A 21,897-nucleotide genomic window follows, 5' to 3' on the forward strand; every position below is an offset into this window, starting at 1 on the left:
TGTGTGTGTGTGTGTGTGTGTGTGTGTGTGTGTGTGTGTGTGTGTGTAAATAATTACCCCTATGTGTGGATAAATGGATTGATAAGTGAGTAGAAAGAGAAATAAAGAGAGAGTGAGGCAAAGAAGGAGGGGAATGCAGATGGATTTCCCATGCATAGCTGTGTATGGATGAATTGATAAGTATAATGGATGGAGGAATGCAGATAGACAGATGGGGAAAATAAGGGAGGGAGGTAAAAAGGAAAAAGAAAAGTTTATGCATGTTTATACGTAATGGATAGATTAAAAGATGAAGAGTGAATGGGAAGGAAAAGAGAGGGGATTGGGATACGGGCATTGGGTAGGAATGACAGGGAGAACTACACCCAGTGCCTAGCCCGCATTCACCTGACCTCCTTCCGAACACCAGATGGCTGTGCTAGAACGTGAACACGTGTAGTAACTACAGACTGAACTGCTACCCTCCCTCTCAAGAAAGGAGGGAGCTCCTAAGACTAAAGACGTCCAAATGTCTGCATCGGAGGCAAAGCCCTCCCCCCAAGGTTATAAGAGCAGTAAACAATTGTTCATATAAACAACTGAACTGCCTGAGCATGGTGCAGGGATCATGCACCATGATCTTTGGCCTGTGGCAAGTGCTCAATCTGGGGTGATTGTAAATGTGTATTGGTGTCTCCCCAGGAAATCACACAACATAAACTCACCTTGACATTCCACTCCTGGGCCCTGAAAGTTTGTTTGTCCATTGCTGGAAAGGAAGCCTCGTTTGCAGGTGCAGTAATAACTCTCTGTGGTGTCAGTACAGGTGGCATAAGCTGGACACGTGGTAGTGTCATAACACTCATTCACACCTAGGTAGCATGGAAAGAAGAATGTGATTGTGTGAAGCACTAGAGCAAGGCTTCCAAAGAGTCATGGAAAGGAATGGAGGAGCCATGCCCTGGAGTCTACTGTGACAATGATCTTCTTTATGTCTCATAGATGTGAGAGACAAAGATAAATGGACAGAGTAACTGGTCTTTATAGGAACAGCCTACAGACAAGCATGTTTGTCCCTGGATTGAGTCCCCAAGAATAGGTGTCTTAAATATGAGCATGAGAACTATCCAAACCAGAACGAGAATGAACAAAAACAAAAAACAAAAATGGGAAGAATCCAGGTGGCATGATTCCTCCAAAGACTACGATTTCGTGACTACTGAATCCATCAATGCTGATGTGAGAAAAATGCTGAGTGAAGATCTCAAAACTGTGCCAACAGCACCCTACCCCCTGGGCTCCGTATTCTGGCCCACAACTCTGGCTGCTTTCTATGAGGCCACACTGGCCCTGCCTTCTGCCTATCAACTTCATTAAAGCAGAACCAACATCCCCAAACTGCACCCCATCCCCTGGGATCCATATTTCAGCCCAGAACTTCAGCAGAAGACTTCTTTCCCGGAGGCTGTGCCACATCTAGGGACCCAAGAAGCAATGTTGGCACCTAAAACACCACAGGTCACACAAGTCACAAAAAGACCAGTGAAGATACCTCACTGAAACTGAAGAATCTCAGGTTATAAGAACGCCAGTCCACTCAGGCCAGAAGATCAAAGAAGAAACAAAAACCAACGGGTAAAACACCGCCAAAAAAAATCTAACAAAGATAAATCCAGAAAATAATGCCTAAACCTGTAATAACCGCAAACCCAGAAGACTATAGGCCAGCTAAAGAACAAAACAAGATTGTCAGGGCAGTATAGTACCACCAGAGCCAGCTATCAAACTACAGAAATCCCTGGATATTCCAACACAGATGAAGCACAAAAAAGAAAGACCTTAAACACAATCTTATGAAGATGATAGAGGCCTTTAAGGATGAAATAAAAAGCCCCTTAAAGAAATATAGGAAAATAGAATAGCACAGGTAAAGGAAATGAATAAAACTGTTCAAGACCTGAAAATGGAAATAGAAGAAATAAAGAAAGCACAACTAAGAAAATTATGGAGATGGAAAACCTAGGTAAGAGAACAGAAACTACAATGCAAGCATCACTAGCAGAATACAAGAGATGGAAGAGAGCATCTCAGGCATACAGGATCCCATGTGACTTGATGTGTTCTAGAGAGTTGATATGGGGGTAGCGGGCTCTACTTTTCTGGGAGAAGGGGAGAGAGAAAAGAGAGAGAAGGGGGACTGAGAGGAGAGGAGGGAAAGTAAATAAACTGAAATAAAAAAAAGAAACATTCCATGCTCATGATCAGTAGGATTAACATAGTAAAAATGACCTTCTTATCAAAAGCAATCTACAAATTCAATGCAATCCAATAAAAATGCCAGCACAATTCTCTATAGACCTGGAAAGAACAATTCTAAACCTCATATAAAAAAACAAAAAAAAATTAGCTAAAACAGTCTTATACAATAAAAGAACTTCTGGAGGTATCTCATTCCCTGCCTTCAAGCTATACTACAGAACAATAGTAATAAAAACTGTATGGTACTGGCATAGAAATATATTCATTGATCAATGGAATGGAACTGAAGACCCAGAAACAAACCCCTACACCTATAAACACTTATTTTTTACAAAGGAGCCAAAACCATACAATGGAAAAAAGACAGCATCTTCAACAAATGATGCTAATTTAACTGATGTTTACATGTAGAAAAATGCAAAATGTCCATATTTATCACCCTGCACAAAACACAAGTCCATGTAGCTCAAAGACCTTAACAAAAAAACAGATACACTAAATCAAATGGAAGAGAAGGTGAGAAAGAGCCTTGAACTCACTGACACAGGAGGACAGCTTCCTGACCAGAACGCCAAGAGCTCAGGCTCTAAGATCAACAATTAATTAATGGTACCTCATGAAACTGAAAATGTTCTGTCAACAGAAAAAAAATGGCAGCCTGCAGACTGGAAAAGAGCTTTACCAACCCTACATCTGACAGAGGGCTAATATCCAAAAAATATTTTAAAACTCAAAAAACTAAACACCAACAAAAAACAATCCAATTAAAAATGGGGTACAGAGCTAAACAGAATTCTCAACAGAGGAATTTCTAATGGCCAAGAGACACTTAAGGAAATGCTCAATATCCTTAGTCATCAGGGAAATGCAAACCAAAAAGACTCTGAGATTCTATCTTATACCTGTCAGAATGGTGAAGATCAAAAACTCAAGTGACAGCACATGCTGGTGATAATGTGAAGAAAGGAGTACCATTCCCCATTGCTGGTGGGAGTGCAAATTTGTACAACCACTTTGAAAATCAATCTGGCTCTTTCTCAGAAAATTGGGAATAACTCTATGGCAACACCCAACTATACTACTCATGGGTATTTATCCAAAAGATGCTCCACCATACAACAAGGACACTTGCTCAATTATGCTCATAGCAGCCTTATTTGTAATAGCCAGAATCTGGAAACAACCTAGATGTCCCTCAACCAAACAATAGATAAAGAAAGTGTGGTGCATTTACAGAATGCAATACTACTCAGCAATTAGAAATAAGGAAATCATGAAATTTGAATACAAATGGATAGAAATAGAAAAGATCATCATGAGTAAGGTAACCCAGATAGACACACATGCTATGTACTCCTCTATAAGTGGATTTTAGTTATATAATACAGGATAAACATACTGCAATTCAAAGATCCAAAGAAAATAAGTAACAAGGAAGACCCAAGGGAAGATGCTTAAATCTCACTCAGGAGGGAAAATAGAATGGACACCAGAAGTAGTTGAAGAGAGGGAACAACATAGGAAAGGGAGCACAAAGGGAAATGAGGGTGATGATCAGACCTGGGGAGGGGCGTGTTATGGCGGACAGCGGAGGACAGAGGACCTGCAGAGAGAAGAGAAACTGTAGGTAGAGGCATCTCTGTAACAAGCTGCAGACCTAAGACAGGATAGGCTTCTGGAAGGATATGGTGGTGACTCGAGCTGAGACTCCTAGTAGCAGGGGGCATGGAGACTAAACAGGACATCCTCTAACTTGGCAGGACTATTTTTGGAAGGAAGGGAACACCAACTTACCCACAAAACCTTTGACCCAAAATTCACCTTGCCTACAAGATGTGCAGGGATAAAGGGAGAGCAGAGATTGAGGGAATATCCAACCAATGCCTGGCCCAACCTGAGACCCACCCCATGAGAGAGAGCCAACCCTGACACTGTTAACAATACTCTGCTGTGCTCACAGACAAGAGCCTAGCGTAGCTGTCCTCTCAGAGACTCCACCCAACAGCAGATTGAAACAGATGCTGAGACTCACAGCCATACCTTGGGGGAAGCATAAGAAGTCTTGTGGAAAAGTGGTGGGAAGAATAGAAGGATGTGGAGGTGACAGGAGCGTCACAAGAAGACCAACAGAGCCAACTAACCAGGGCCCAGGGGGGCTTGAGGAAACTGAAGCACCAATCAAGGACCATGCATTGACTGAACCTAGGCCCCCTACACAGATATAGCCAATAAGCATCTCGGGTTTCATGTGTATTCCCTAGTAAGGAGACTGGGGAAGTCCCTGACATGGACTCTATTGCCTGCTTTTTGATGACTTCCCCCTGGTGGGGCTGCCTCACCAGACCACGAAGAAGAGGAAGTGCTCAGTCCTGATTCGACTTGATGAGCTGAAGTGGGTTGGTAAGGGGAGCACCCTTTTTCTGAGGAATAGTGAAGGAGGGAAGAGGGGGCCTAGAGAACAGGAAAAAGGGGACTACAATCAGGATATAAAGTGAATAAATAAATAAATATATTTTTTTAAGATATGGTATAAAGCTAAACAGAAAATTCTCATAGAAGAAACTGTAATGGCCAAGAAGCGCTCAAGAAAACATTCAACAACCTGAATTATCAGAGAAGTGCAAATCCAAACAACTCTCTGAGATTAGATTCCCTCTTACACACATAAAAATGGCTAAGATCAAAGTCTCAAGTGACAGTTCATGTTGGTGAGGATGTAGAGCAAAACAAACACTCCTCCATTGCTGTTGGGAGTGCAAACTTGTACAGCCACTTTGGAAAACAACTTAGCAGTTTCTCAGAAAATTGGAAATAGCTCTACCTAAAGACCCAGCTATACCATACCTGGGCATATATCCAAAAGATGTCCCACCATACAACAAGGACACTTGCTCAACTATGTTCATAGCAGCTTTATTTGTAACAGCCAAAATCTGGAAACAACCTAGATGTCCCTCAACCAAAGAATGAGTAAAGAAAATGTGGTACATTTGCATAATGCAATACTACTCAGCTATTAAAAAGAAAGAAATCATGAAATTTGAATGCAAATGGGTAGAACTAGAAAAGATCATCTTGATTGAGGTAACTCAGACTCAGACACGCATTGTATGTACTCACTTATAAGTGGCTATTAGCCATATAATACAGAATAACCATACTACAATTCACAGACCCAAGAAAATAAGTAACAAGGAGGACCCAAGGGAGGGTACTTAAATATCACTCAGAACTGGAAATAGAATAGATAGCAGAAGTGGTTGAAGAGAGGGAACAGGGTTGAAGAATGAGCATGGAGAGAAATGTAGGTGTAGATCGGACTGCAGAGAGGGGGTTGGAGGACAGAATGCTTGCAAAGAGAAGAGAAACCATGGGCAGAGGTATCTTTGAGACAAGTTGGAGACCTATGACAGGTTAGGCTCCTGGAGAATATGGGGTGACTCTAACTGAGACTCTACGTAGCAGATGTCATAGAGACTGAAGCGGCCACTCTCTATTTAGATGAACTCCTAGTGGAGGAAGGGGAACACCAACCCACCCACAAAAACTTTGATCCAAAATTTACCCTGCCTACAAGATGTGCAGGGATAAAGATAGAGCAGAGACTGAAGGAATGCCCGGCCAATGCCTGGCTCAACCTGAGACCTGCTGCATGGGAGAGAGCTAACCCTTGACACTATTAATGATACTCTGCTAGGATTGCAGATAGGAAACTAGCATAGCTGTCCTCTGAGAGGCTCCACCCAACAGCAGATCAAAACATGCTGAGACTCACAGCCAAACATTAGGCAGAGCTTTGGGAGTCTTGTGGAAGGGTAGGAGAAGGATCGAAGGACCCAGAGGGTACAGGAGCTCTACAAGAAGACCAACAAAGCCAACTAACCTGGGCCTATGGGGGCCTACAGAACACCAACCAAGGACCATGCACCGACTCTCCCTAGGCCCCTTACGCATACATAGACAGTGGGGAGCTTGGCTAACACGTGGGTCTCATAGGAAGGGAAAGAAGGATGTCTCTGGCAAGGTCTCTGTTGCCTGCTTTCCAGTCACTTTCCCGGCAGGGCTGCCTCACCAGGCCACAGGGGATGAAGATGCACTGATGAGACTTGATATGCTGGTCTAAGTTGGTAGGGGGGAGGTTTCCCTTATCTGAGGAGTGCGGGAGTGAAGATAGGGGGAAGCAGAAAGGAAGATGGGAATGAGAGGAGAGAAGGGAGGGCCTGTGATGGAGATGGAAAGTGAATAACTCAATTAATTTTTGAAAAGTAAAAAAAAAAAAAAAAAAAAACTTGAAAAAATTGCAGGCAAATGGATGGAACTAGAAAATATCATCCTGAGTGAGGTGACCAGACCCAGAAAGGCAAACCCACTTATTAGTCATAAAGTAAAGGATAACAGTGCTATAATCCACAGACACAAAGAAGCTAGGTAGCAAGGAGGGCTCAATGGGTGTGGGGGGGTGCATGAGTCTCGCTGATGATGAAAAATAGAATAGATATTGTGGGTGGTGATTGGATGAGTGTGGGGGTAAAGATGGGAACAGGAGAAATCCAGTGTGGGGGGCAGAGGGAGAGGGTATTGAGAGAGACAACTGGAACAAGCTGCAGGGGGACATCTCTAGAAAGCTACAGTAATGGAAACCCCCAGGAATCTATGAGGGTGAATCTAGCTAAATCTCCTTGCATTGGGCGATACAAAGCCTGAGCCAGCCATCTCCCGTAACCAGACAAGACTTCCAATGGAGGGCTTCCAACGTCAACCCAATCATAAAACCTTCGACCTACAATTTGTCCTGTCTACAAGATGTACAGCTCTAAAGATGAAGCATAAATTAAGGGAGCAGCCACCCACTGACTGGTCCAGCAGGAGACCCATGCTGTGAGAGGGAGCCTGCCGCTCACACTGCTAAAGGCATTCTGCTGTGACTGCAGATAGGTGCCTGCTATAACCAGCATTAGGAAGCCCCATCCAGCAACTGCTGGAAACAGACCCACAGCCAAACATTGGGAGGAGCTTCGGGAATCCTGCAGAAGAGCAGAAGGAAGGATCACAGAAGAGTATGTCATTGCAGCCAAATATTGCAGTAGAGAATGTGGCATATTTTCTGAAGAAGTAAAAATTTTCCAGTTCAGTAAAGAAAAACTAATGACGTGTTCGTCAGGAATTTTAGGTATGCTTTCTAAAACAAGATGGTTGTTGCTTCGACCCTAAAGCTACAACTCACCAAAATGATTTTTAAAAAATAAATCCTAGAAAACCACAAAAAGGAAACTTCTGTACTGACAAAATGATCTGTGACCTCAAAGGCTGGGTCGGTAAGCAGAGGAATGAAATGAGGAAAGGAAATGGAAAGAAGAAAGTCGCAACACAAAGACAAAGCCAGCTCAGCAGATTGGAGTCTGCCACACAATCCAGTGAGTGAAGTTAAAGTTCATGGGGGTAGGGACTATGAACAAATAAATAGACATATTGAAAGAGAAAGCAACAGAAAGCCATGTTTCAGATGTTTAATCCACAGGGGAAACCATCAAAAAGACACCACCAAGGTGCTTTCTCAGACAATCAAGAATAGTGCTACCTCCAGATCCAGCTCTACCACTCCTGGGCATACATCCAAAAGATGCCCAACCATACATCAAGAACATTGGTTCAACTATATTCATAGCAGCTTTATTCATAATAGCCAGAATCTACGAACAACCCAGATGTCCCTCAACTGAAGAATGGATACAGATATTGTGGTACATTTATACAATGGAATACTATTCAGCAATTAAAAATGAGGAAATCATGAAATTTGCAGGCAAATGGATAGAACTAGAAAAGATCATCCTGAGTGAGGTATCCCAGAAGCAAAAAGACACACATGGTATATACACACTTATAAGTGGATATTAGCCTTATATATGGGATAAACACACTAAAATCTATAGTCCTAAAGAAGCTAAACAACAAGGAGGACCCTAGGGAAGAGGCTTAATCCTCATTCAGAATGGCAAACAGTATAGACATCAGAAGTAGGAGAAGATAAGGAATAGGACAGGACTCTACGCAGAGGGCCTCTGAAAGACTCTATCCACCGGGGTACCAAAGCAGATGCTGAGACTCATAGCCAAACTTTGGGCAGAGTACAGGGAATCTTATGGAAGAAGAGGGAGATAGAAAGACCTGGAAGAGAAAAGAGCTCCACAAGGAGACCAACAAAGCCAAAAAAAAAAAATCTGGGCTCAGGGGGTCCTGCAGAGACTGATAAATCAACCAAGGGCAATGCATGGAGAGGACCTGGATCCCCTGCTCAGATGTAGCCCATGGGAAGCTCACTCTCCATATGGGTTGCCTAGTAAGGGGAACAGGGGCTGTCTCTGACATGGACTCAGTGGCTGGCTCTTTGATCACCTCCCCCTGGCAAGGTGGCCAAATTAGACCACAGAGAATGATGCAGGGAGTCCTGATGAGACTTGATAGGCTAGGGTCAAATAGTAAAGGAAGAGGACCTCCCCTGTCTCAGTGGACTAGGGGAGAGACATGAGGGAAGAGGAAGGGAAGGTGGGACCCGGAGGAGATGAGGGGGCAGGCTACAGCTGGGATACAAAGTGAAAAATTGTAATAAATACTAATAATAAAGAGAAAAAAGTTTTAATTAAAAAAAAATAAAATAAATTCTTTAACTAAGAGAGAGAGAGACTACCAAGCAGGAAAGTAATGTCCTGATGGAGGACGAGATTAAAGAACTCTGCCTTCAAAGGCCATCAAATAAGGTACCGCCACTGCCCAAAAATGACAACACAATTTTAAGGTCCCAGGAGTAAAATGTCAAGGTGAGATTATGACATAGACTATGTATGACAAAAATAAGCTTTTACTCTCACCCCAGATAAGGCACTGGCCACAGGCCAAAGAAATTATCCCCGTACCATACTCAGGTAGCTCATTTGCCTGTTGCCCATATAACCCCACAGGTATATGAGCATGTGGAAGGTAGTTTTACTTCCTGAGTATCAGGAAGGGGGTGTACTGCATAGAGCTGGGACAGGTACATACAACACTAGGTTTTCTCTGGGGAATGAATCAAGGGTGTAAAGAATTAAATAATTAAACTTCCCAGCATGTCAGTTGGTGACCAAACAGCAAGTTAAAAAAAAATGGAGAGAATTGGAAGGTGGGAGGAGGCATAATTTTTTAGAAGAAATGCCATACAAGCTTCCTTCAGAGTGTAAAATCTTTTTATGATTTAGTAAAATCATACAAAGAATGAATGAACGAGTTATGGATCTTGGGCCAGTGAGAGGGCTCAGTGGTAAAAAGGTGCTTGCTGCCAGTCTTCATGATTTAAGTTCAATCCCAAAAGCCCACATGGTAGAAAGAGAGAACAGACCCCCTTCAGTATGTCCTCTGAGCAACATATATGTACATGCAAATATAGATAGATAATGGGTAAGTAGATAGGTATGAGAGAGAGAGAGAGGAAGAGAGAGAGAGAGATTATAGACAATAACAGTATTTCTTTGTAAAATGAGTTACAGTGATATATAAGTAAAAATACTAAATAGAAAGACCCTGCAGCAGAACCATTCCTGATTCTATAGGCAGCAAGAAACCCAGTGCAAACTTGAGGCATGAATGAGTAAGGAGGGGAGAAGAGGGGAGGAAAGGCACTGCCAGACCACACAGGACCTCCTGGGCATTGCACGCCTCTGCTTTTATGTGTAAAGGAGTGTGGTGATGCATTTCATTGCCAGTTTGACTGACTTTGGAATCACCTGTGTGGCACATCTCCGCACTAGTGTGTGATATACTCCCAGGAAGAAATAACGTCCCTGAAGTGGATCAGCACCCCATTGGCTGGGGACCTAGACAGAGCAAAGGGACGGAGCGCCGAGCACCAGCAACCATCTCATTCTGCTTCCTCACCACAGACTCGATCTGACCAGCTGCCCCATCCCTGCCACCACAGCTTTCCTTGCGTTAACAGACTGCATCCCTTCAAGCAGGGCCCAAAATCAATTCTTCCCCCCTCAGGTTGCTTCTTGCTGGGCATCGCTTCTTGCACAGCAATGGGTAAAGCAGCTAATGAGGTGAACAATGGGAGCCATGGTGGGTGTTTGAGTAGCAGAAGCATGCTGACAATTTTACTAACTTCCCCAATTGCTGGAATCATGGACTTCAGAGATTCAGAAGCAAGATGGCTGGAGGCAGAGCAATTGGCTGGTTCCCGTGAGTGACGAGTCCAGTATGATTCAGGCAGGAACAGGAAGAGCCTGGAATTCCGGCTCTGAAAGTGATGCTGACATGAGTGACGGAAAGAATGGATGCAGGTATTGGTGTGAAACAGCTCTTATGCCAACAACACGCTGTTTGCCTAACTTCGGCTCTGTGGTGCAATGTAAAATCAGGGAGGAGGCACTGTCCTCTCTAGACAAAATTGCCTTTTACTCTCCAGGGTCTATGTTTAGGTGTGGGTGGGGGGCCCTAAACCTGAAAGACAGACCACAGCAGCTCTTACTTTCTCACATGTGTTCTGGCCACACCGGTCCTGCCCTGCCATCTACATCGTCTTTCCACCCACGCACAGTTCCTCGAATCATATCTCTCGCTTCCTCTTTCCCTGCAATGGCCTCTTTGTACACTTCCGGGACCCTCTATCTTAAATCTCTCAAACTTCAAAGCTTCCCAAAATCAAAATAAGAACCTTGTCCTGGGAGAATGGGCACCTTCGGACCTCCCCAGCTCACGGCTTGCCCAGTCCTAACAACCAAGGCCCCTGCTGCCCCAGGACCTTTGTACATGCTGTCCTGCTATTAAGCTGGCCCCATCCTCACTCTTTCTTCTGGGCAGTTGCAACACCATCATCTTCAACAGATCTCCATTTTAAAGTCCTACAAGAAACAGGTGACGCTTTTTTTTTTTAAAGAACATAATTCTCAGAAGAAAATAGATGAGCGAGGGATACAATGGCACACTCCTGTCATGCCAGCACTTGTGAGGTGAAGATGGAAGCATTCAAAAAATAAATACAAAAAAAAATGGGTTCATAGTGAGTGAGAGGCCAGATTGGACTACACGGGACCCCGGTTGTAATTAGTGGGTTATTTTAGAAAGGGACAGCACCTGAAGTTGAGAGGTGTGTTATGGGATGGGATCTTAGGATCTAAAAGGGGAAGCAGGATGGACGTGATCGTATTTCACTGTACGGATGTGAAAAACTCTCCGAGGAGTTTCAAAATTAAAGCATGAATAAACGGATGTCTCAGAAGATAAACCCAAACCTTATCACCCAAATTCAGTCCCAGGACCCATGCCATGGAGGCCGAGAGGCCACTCTCATGGGCGGCCCACCGACCTTCACATATGTGCCACATGTGTGTACATGCATGCACACACACAAGGAAATAAAAATCTAAAGTTTTGACAAGTCCAAAGTTTGCCATAATAAAAACAATAGCTACCTCATCACATCCAAGTCTTGAGAGACAGAGAAAACACTGTATAAAACAGGGGATGTGAGCCGTGTAATTGCCCAACTCTTCCCTAAGCCTCTGTTTTCTGTATTCTTTTCTGTATTCTGTATACTTCCTGTTAGCACCCACAGCCAATAAAGTACATGCATTTTTGTTGCTCAAAGGTAAACTAACACAGGTTGTGGAAGCATGCGTTACAACCCAAGCTTGGGAAGATGAGACAAGAGTTCACTAGTTCAGGGTCAGTCTGGACTATACAGTCGCACTCACACAAGTGTGCGCACATAGAAGAATGCAAATAGATCCATATTTATCACCCTGCACAAAATTAATATTCAAGTGGATCAAAGACCTCAATATAAAACCAGACACACTAAATTGGTTAGAAGAAAAAGTGGGTAAGCACCTTGAACTCATTGGCACAGGAGACAACTTCCTGAACAGAAAACCAAGCTCTAAGATCAACAATCAATAAATGGGACCTCATGAAACTGAAAAGCCTCTGTAAAGCAAAGGACACTGTCATTAGAACAATACAACAGCCTACAGACTGGGAAAGGATCTTCACCAACCCTATATCTGACAGAAGACTAATATCCAGAATATATAAAAAAATTGAAGTTAAAAAACAAGAACTCAAGTAATCCAGTTTAAAAATGGGGTACAGAGCTAAACAGAGATTTCTCAATAGAGAAATATTGAATAGCAGAGAAACAATTAAAGAAATGCTCAACATGCTTACTTAGTCATCAGGGAAATGCAAATCAAAACAACCCTGAGATTTCACCTTACACCCATCAGAATGGCTAAGATCAAAAATGCCAGTGACAAAAATTGCTGGAGAGGATGTGGAGGAAGGGGAACCCTCCTCCATTGCTGATGGGAATGTAAACTTGTACAACCACTTGGGAAATCAATCTGGCGCTTCCTCAGACAACTAGAAATAGTGCTACTTCAAGATCCAGCTATACAAATCCTAGGCATATAACCAAAATATGCTCAAGTACACAACAAGGAGATTTGTTCAACATATTCGTAGCAGCTTTATTCATAATAGCCAGAATCTGGAAACAACCCAGATGTCCCTCAACTGAGGAAATGGATACAGAAATAGTGGTACATTTACACAATGGAATACTACTCAGCACTGAAAAACAAGGAAATCATGAAATTTGCAGGCAAATAGTGGGAACTAGAAAAGGTCATCTTGAGTGAGGTATCCAAGAAACAGAAAGACACACACAATATATATACTCACTTATAAGTAGATAATAGACATATAGTATAGGATAAACTTACAAAAATCTGTACACCTAAAGAAGGTGAGCTAAAATGAGGACCCTGGATAAGATGATCAATCCTCACTCAAAAAGACAAACGGGATGGACATTGGAAGAAGAAGGAAACAGGAAACAGGACAGGAACCTACCACAGGGGGCCTCTGAAAGACTCTACCTAGCATTGTATGAAAGCAGATACTGAGACTCATAAACAAACTTTGGGCAGAGTGCAGGGAATCTTAGGAAAGAAGGGGGAGATAGTAAGATCTGCAGAGGACAAGAGCTCCACAAGGATAGCAACAGAACCAAAATATCTGAGCACAAGGGTCTTTTCTGAGACTGATACTCCAACTGAGGACCATGTATGGATATAACCTAGAACCCCTGCTCAGATATAGCCCATGGCGGCTCAAGATCCAAGTGGATATCCTAGTAAGGGGAACAGGGACTGTCTCTAGCATGAACTCAGTGGCTATCTCTTTGACCACCTTCCCTGGATGGGGGAGCAGCCTTGCCAGGCCACAGAGAACAATGCAGTCAGTTCTGATGAAACCGGATAAGATGGAGTCAGATGGAAGGGGAGGAGGACCTTCCCTATCCATGGACTTGAGAGGGGTATAGGAGGAGATGAGGTAGGGAGGGTGGAATTGGGAGGGGAGGAGAGAGGGGACTAGAGCTGGGATACAAAGTGAATAAACTGTAATTAATATAAGCAAATAAAAAATTAAAAAAAAAAAAAACAGAGAAATCATGAAATTTGCAGGCAAATGGTGAGAACTAGAAAAGATCATCCTAAGTGAGGTATCCCAGAAGCAAAAAGACACACATAGTATATACTCACTTATAAGTGGATATTAGACATACAATATAGGATAAACATACTAAAATCTGTACACCTAAAGAAGCTAAGTAAGGAGAACCCTGGGTAAGATGCTCAATTCTCACTCAGAAAGACAAATGGGATAGACATTGGAAAAGGGAGAAAACAGGAAACAGGACAGAAGCTTACCACAAAATGCCTCTGAAAGACTCTACCCACCAGGGTATTGAAGCAGATACTGAGACTCAGAGCCAAACTTTGGGCAGAGTGCAGGGAATCTTATGAAAGAAGGGGGAGATAGAAAAACCTGGAGGGGACAAGAGCTCCACAAGGAGAGCAACAGAACCAAAAAATCTGAGCCCAGGGGTCTTTTTTGAGACTGATACTCCAACCAAGAACCATTCATGGAGATAACCTAGCACCCCTGCATGATGTAGCTAGCCCATGGCAGTTCAGTGTTCAAGTGGGTTCCCTAGTAATGGTAACAGGGACTATCTCTGACATGAACTCAGTGGCTGGCTCTTTGATCACCTTCCCCTTAAAGGGGTCGGGGGCCAGCATTACCACTCCACGAGGAAGACAGTGCAGACAGTCTCATCAGGACAGGCTAGGGTCAGGTGAAAGGAGAGGAGGAGGACCTCCCCTATCAGCGGACTGGAGGAGAAGCAGAAGAAGAGAAGAGAGAGGAAGGGCAGGATTAGGAGGGGCCTAGGGAATGGGCTACAGCTGGGATATAAAGTGAATAAATTGTAATAAATAAAAACAAAATAAAATGTTGGGGGAAAAAATTTTCTATAAGTCAATGAAAATGAAGGTACAACATACCCAAACTTATGGGACACATGAAAGCAGTGCTAAGAGGAAAGTTCATAACACTAAGTGCCTTCATTTAAAAAAAAAATGGAGAGTTCTTATACTAACAATTTAAAAGCAAATCTAAAAGCTCTGGAACAAAAAGAAGCAAACACACCAATGAGGAGTAGACAGCAAGAAATAATCAAACTCAGGGCTGAAATCAATAACTTAGAAACATAGAGAACAATACAAAGAATCAATGAAACCAAGAGCCAGTTTTTTGAGAAAATCAACAAGATAAACAAAGCCCTAGCCAAACTGACTAAAAGGTAGAGAGACAATATCCAAATTAACAAAATCAGAAATGAAAGGGGGGATATAACAACAGATCCTGAGGAAATCCAAATCATTACTTCAAAAGCCTGTATTGCACAAAATTGGAAGATCTAAAGGAAGTGGATGATTGTCTTGAAAGATGTCACTTACCAAAGCTAAATCAAGACCAGGGAAACAGTTTAAATAGTCCTATACTCCTAAGGAAACAGAAGCAGTTATTAAAATTCTCCCTTCCAAAAAAAAGCCCAGTAACAGATGGTTTTAGGACAGAATTCTACCAGACTTTCAAAGAAGAGCTAACACCAGTACTGCTCAAACTATTTCACAAAACAGAAACAGAAGGAACATTATCAAACTCAATCTGTGAGGCCACAGTTACCCTGATACCTAAACCACACTAAGACTCAACAAAGAAAGAGAATTTCAGACCAATTTCCCTTATGAACATTGATACAAAAATACTCAATAAAATATTCTCAAACTGAATCCAAGAACACATCAAAGATATCATCCACCATGACCAAGTAGACCTCATCTGAGGCATACAACCATAAACAAACTAAAAGAAGAAAATCACATGATTATCTCATTAGATGTCGAGAAAGCATTTGATAAAATCCAACACCCCTTCATGATAAAAATCTTGGAAAAATCAGGGATACAGGCACATACCTAAACGTAAGAAAGACAATAAGCAACATCAAATTTAATGGAGAGAAACTTAAAGCAATTCCACTGAAATCAGGGACAAAGCTGTGCACTCTCTCCATATCTCTTCAACTTGAAGTCTTAGCCAAAGCAATAAAACAACTAAAAGAGATCAATCAAGGGGACACAAATTGGAAAGAAAGAGGACACAGTATCACTATTTGCAGATATATGATAGTATACCTAAGTGACTCCAAAAACTCTACCAGAGAATTCCTACAGCTGATGAGCATCTTCAGCAAAGTGGCTGGATACAAAGTTAACTCAAAAAAATCAGTATCCCTCCTGTATACAAACGACAAAGGGGCTGAGAAAGAAATTAGGGAAACAATACCCTTCACAATAAGCACAAGTCATACAAAGTATCTTGGTGTAATTCTAATAAAGCAAATCAAAGGCCTGTATGGCAAGAACTTCAAGTCTCTGAAAAAAAGAAATTGAAGAAGATATCAGAAAACAGAAAGATCCCCCATGCTCATGGATCGGTAGGATTAACATAGTAAAAATGGCCATCCAAGCAAAAGCAATCTACAGATTCAGTGCAATTCCCATCAAATTTTCAGCACAATTTTTAATAGACCTTTAAAGAACCATTCTCAACTTCATATAAAAAAAAATAAAAAAACAAAATAGCTAAAACAATCCTATATAATAAAAAATCTTTTGGAAGTATCCCTGATTTCAAGCTATACTGTAGAGCAATAGTAATAAAAACTGCATAGTTTCTATGCGTGGTCCTGGCATTGAAACAGACTAGTTGATCAATGAAATCAAATTGAAGATCCAGAAATGAACCCACACAGTGATGGACACTGATTTTTAACAAAGAAGCCAAAACCATACAATAAAAAAGACAGCATCTTCAACAAATGGTGCTGATCTAGCTGGATGTCTACATGTAGAAAAAAGCAAATAGATCTGTATCTATCAGTCTGCACAAAACCCAAATCCAAGTGAATCAAAGGCCCCAATAAAACCATAAACAATAAATCTGTTAGAGTAGAAAGTGGGTAAGAGCCTTGAACTCACTGGCACAGAGGATAACTTTCTGAACAGAACACCAACAGCTCAGGCTCTAAGACCTACAGTTAATAATAAATGGGACCTCATGAAATTGAAAAGCTTCTGTAAGGCAAAAGACTCTGTCAGTAGAACAAAACAGCAGCCTACAGAATGGGAAAAGATCTTTACCAACCCTGTATTGGACAAAGTGCTAATACATAAAATATACAAAGAACTCAAGAAATTAAACACCAGCGAACAAAATAATCTAATTTTAAAATGGGGTACAGAGCTAAACAGAGAATTCTCAAAAGAGGAATAATGGATGGGCAAGAAGCACTTAAAGAAATGCTCAATGTTCTTAGTCATCAGGGAAATGCAAATCAAAATGACTCTGAGAGTCCATCTTACACCCATTAGGATGGCTAAATCAAAAACTCAAGTGACAGCACATGCTGGTGAGGATGTGGAGAAAGGGAACCCTCCTCCATTGCTGGTGGGAGTGCAAACTTGTATAACTACTCTGGAAATGAATCTAGCACTATCTCAGAAAATTGGGGGTAGTTCTAACTCAAGAATCAGCTATACCACTCCTGGGCATATATCCAAAAGATTCTCCACCATACAACAAGGACACTTGCTCAACTATGTTCATAGAAGCTTTATTTGTTAGCCAAAAACTGAAAACAACCTAGATGCCCCTCAACCAAAGACTGGATTAAAAATTTGTGGTACATTTACACAATGGAATGCTACTCAGCAATTAGATTCAAGGAAATCAAGAAATTTGCAGGCAAATGGATGAGACTAGAAAAGAACATCCTGAGTGAGGTAACCCAGAAGCAGAAAGACATACACGGTATATACTCACTTGTAAGTGGATTTTAGCCATATATATTGTACAGGTAACCATACTACAGTTCACAGACCCAAAGAAGATAAGTAACAAAGAGGACACGAGTGAGGATCCTTAATTCCCACTCAGAAGTGGAAATAGAATAGACAGCAAAAGTGGTTGAAGAGAAAGAACAGGGTAAGAGATGGAGCACTAAGAGAAATGAGGCTCCATATCAGACCTCGAGATCAGGGAGAGTAGAGGGAAGAGAGAGCACTTGCAGAGAGAAGAGAAACCTCGGGAGGGGACTTGTCTGTGACAAGCTGGAAACCTATGACAGGGTGGGCTCCTAAGAGGATATGAGGGTGACTCTAGCTGAGACTCCTAATTACAGAGGTCATGGAGACTGAAGAGGCCCCTCTCTAACTAGAGATGACTTCTGGTGGAGGGAAGGAAACACCAACCCACCCACAAGAACTTCAACACAAAATCTACCCTGCCTACAAGATGTTCAGTGACAAAAATAGAGCAGAGATTAGGGGACTGTCCAACCAATGCCTGGCCCAACCTGAGACTCACCCCAGGGGAGACAACCAACCCCTGACATGATTAACAATGTTCTGCTTGCTTGCAGAGGGGAGCCAAGCATAGCTGTCCTCTGAGTGGCTCCACCCAGCACCTGATGGAAACAGACGCAGGGACCGACCATCAATCATTGGGTGAGCAAAGGAAGCCTCGTGGAAGAGTTGGGGGAAGGATAGAAGGACCCAGAGGGGACAGGAGCTCCACAACAATACCAACAGAGACAACTAACCAGGGTCCAGGAGTGGCTGTGGAGACTGAAGCACCAACCAAGGACCATGCATGGACTGGACCTAGGCCCCTGCCACAGATGTAGCCAATGGGCAGCTCAATCTTTGTACAAGTTCCCTAGTAAGGGTAACGTGGGCTGACTCTGACATCAACTCTGTTGCCTGCTTTTTGATCACTTTCTTCTGGAGAGGCTACCTTCTCAGGCCACAGGGAAAGGATGTGTTCAGTCCTGATGCAACTTGATATTCTGGGGTGAGGGGGACGCCCCTTCTCTGAGGAGTAGGGGAAGAGGGATATGGAAAACAGAGAGCGAGGGTGGACCAGGAGGAGAGGAGGGAGGGGGCTACCACCAGGATGTAAAATGAATAAATAAAAACTAAAATTTAAAAATTGTAATAATAATAATTTTTAAAAGACTTAAGAATATGGTTGAAACAGGACTGTTATCAGAAGAGAGGCTTCACGGCAGCTGGTGACATGTGCACACAAATCTCTAAAGCCCATTCTTGAGGGAACTGAAGACCAGAGGGGTTACATTGCTTGCCTGGTTGCACAGTAATTTCAGAGCACAAAGGAAATGTCCAGGGGACATACCTCCCATTGCTTCTGTCTGTAACTCAGGCCCACAAAGGCTCATCAGCTGGGACATGGGAGCTCTTAAAACAAAACAAAACAAAAAACATCTTTCAGACTAATCATTTGTTCTCTTCAGCTAACTTACCATTAAGACTTTGTCCCGGTGTGGGGAGTGTGGACATCACCCATCCATGTATGCCGCTGAAGCCTGTGAAGAGAGAGGGAGGAAAAGGCATGAACTGTTGAAAAGTTGTTTCTGCTTAACCAACAAAAGTAACCTCAGCTTTGCCTGACGTGAACCCATTAGACAAAGCTGGATGGGAACCCCAGCTGAGGAAGCCTGGTCATTTTGCATAATCTTTCACAGAGTGCTCCAGATTTCCACTCTCTTTGTTTTCTTGGGGATTTTTACGGGGTGCGGTGTCCGCAGAAGCTAGAATGATCCCCTGGAACTGAGGTTATAGCCGGTTGTGAGCGGCCCGTGGGTGCTGGGAACCCAGATCCTCTGCGAGAACAGCTGGCGCCCAGAGCTGTGGAGGCCTCTCTCCAGCCCTACATTTTGATGGTGTTGCTAGTGGAGGTGGTTTGCATATTTGTGAGTTTCTGACTTGTGTGCTCTATACTGTGTCCATGCTCCCTGTCATGGTCTGCTTTTATCCTCCCTCCCACACCTGTTTACCCCTCTCCTTACCAACTAACCCTGTCCCTATTTTCAAGTCTCTTTTTGTGTATGAGTCTTGTTTTGCTTTTAACGCCTGTTTCCCCTTAAAGATTTGTCATTTCTTTGTGTGAGAATATTTAAAATCCTCTCCTGCGGTTGTTTTTTTGTTTTTGTTTTGTTTTGTTTTGTTTTAAACTTTTTGAGACTTGCGTACAGGGCAGGAATTGCACACAGCAGCTGATGGAGAGACAATGGAAGAGTGTTACTTACTGGCTTGTTCCCATGGCTTGCTCAGCCTGCTTTCTTATAGAACCCAGGACAACCAACCCAGGGAGGGTACCGCCCACAATGGGCTGGGCTCTCCCCATCAATTACTGGCAGAGAAAATGTCACATAGCTGGATCTTATGGAGGCATTTTCTCAACTGAGGCTCCTACCTCTCTGATGACTTTAGCTTGTGTCAAGTTGACACACAAAACCAGCCAGTACAGATCTAACTGCAGGCAAGCATACGGAGCATTTTCTTAATTAGTAATCAGTGGGGGAGGGTCCAGCCATTGTGGACAATGCTATCCCTGGGTTGGTGGTCCTGGGTTCTATAAGAAAATTGGCTGAGCAAGCCAGTTACCAGCACTCTCCATGGCCTCTGCATCAGCTCCTCCCTCCAGGTTCTTTCTTGAGTTCCTGCCTTGGCTTCCTTCACTGATGAACTATGATGCTTTTGGCCATGGTATTTCTTTGTTATTTTATTTATTTATTTTATTTTATTAATTACACTTTATTCACTTTGTAGGTCATGGTATTTCATGATGACAATAGTAACCCTAACTAAATTAATATACAATCTTAAAATTACCCATCCTGCTCTCCGATGAAGTTGCGATCCCACAGTGACCAGTTTGATCCCATGAGATACAGAAGATAGTTCTGCACCCCATCTTCTGCAATAGCTCCTGAGCCAGAGTCAGGAGTTGGGGAAGACTGGGGAGAAGCCAGGTCTTCTAAGCATGACTGCACTCAAGGATTCACAGAAGTTGTGGTTGCCTATGTGAACCCTGCACAGGGTCAAGCCGGCCTACAGTCTAGTCTGGCCCCATGCCCAGCTACAGATCCACTGAGAGTTGATGGCTGTCAGCAGGAGAGTCCTCTTGCTTCTGGAATGCGCCAGTGGATGACCCTATACACACATGCATCTAGGAAGAACTTACTAGTGTCCGTGGATTATTTTTTAAGTAGAGCACGGCATTAGGGATGGCCACAGCAAGAAGGGATCTTAGAGAAGTTATGAAGTAGGATGGGGTTGCACATGATCAAAATTACTGCGTATATGCATGAAATCCTCAAAGAACAGATTAAAATATATTTAAGTAAAAAACACAATGAAATTTTAAGTTGGTTCTCGAGAAGAAGATATTAAAATTATTGTGCTTTTGTGTTTAAGACACATCTGCATCTAACATATATAAACACAGAGGCTATCTGTTTGCTGTGGTTTGGGTGTGAAATGTAACCCACAAAATCATATGTTTAACCTCTTGGTCACCAGAGAGCGGTGCTGTCTGGAGAGGTCTAGAGATGAGGCTTTGCAAGGAGGCCTGAAGATTTGTATCACAGCCCCACTTCTTAGCTCTCTGCTTCACGGGCTAGCAAGAAGAAAGCAGTTTCAGCCATGAACTCTTCCAAGCCTTCCCCAATAAAGTATGAGGCAAAATAGATCCTTCTTCTTTCAAGTTGCCTCAGAGTTTATGTAGTCACCACCATCTTAACTACCTGTGCAGTCACCATCATCATTGATGTGTACGTAGTCACCACCATAATTGATATGTGGGTACTCACTACCATCATCATCGACACCCATGTAGTCACTGCCATCCTTTTCACCTGGGCAGTCATGCCCATCACCCACTGTACAGTCACCACCTGTGTAGTGACTGTGATCACCTTCATGCTTCATCACTCTCATCCATGTCATCATCATCATAAATCTTTTTTTTTTTTGACATAGACTCTCATGTAGTCCAGGCTGGTCTCAAACTCACTATGTAGTCAAAGATTACCTTCACCCTTTCATTCTCCTCCCTCTACCTACCCGTGCTGAAATTATAGATATGTTCCAATACACCTGGCTCATGCAGTGCTGGGGAGGAAACCCACATCTCTATGAATGCTATGAAAGAACCCTGTCAACTGACATACATCAGTTGGTAGATAGATAGATAGATAGATAGATAGATAGATAGATAGATAGATAGATAATAGATATTAAGACATGAAAGATAGAGTGATAGATGATAGGTAGATAACTGATAGATTATAGACAGATTGGAAAGATAGATAGATAGATAGATAGATAGATAGATAGATAGATAGATAGA

The 21,897-nt window shown here is 42.6% G+C and overlaps 1 protein-coding gene across 1 annotated transcript in view; it reads right to left on the bottom strand.

Annotated features, from left to right (window-relative positions):
* Positions 1 to 21,897, bottom strand: part of Adgre1 (adhesion G protein-coupled receptor E1) — a 94,489-nt gene that overhangs the window by 70,977 nt on the left and 1,615 nt on the right. Inside the window, exons 2-3 of the mRNA XM_055617768.1 lie at positions 19,007 to 19,069; positions 705 to 851 (exon numbers count right to left, since the gene is read on the bottom strand). Of these exons, the coding sequence (XP_055473743.1) occupies positions 705 to 851; positions 19,007 to 19,069 (210 nt within the window). The remainder of the gene's footprint in view (positions 1 to 704; positions 852 to 19,006; positions 19,070 to 21,897) is intronic.

Source organism: Psammomys obesus, unplaced genomic scaffold, assembly GCF_907164565.1.
Source record: "Psammomys obesus unplaced genomic scaffold, mPsaObe1.curated_primary_1811, whole genome shotgun sequence".
Lineage (NCBI taxonomy): Eukaryota > Metazoa > Chordata > Mammalia > Rodentia > Muridae > Psammomys > Psammomys obesus.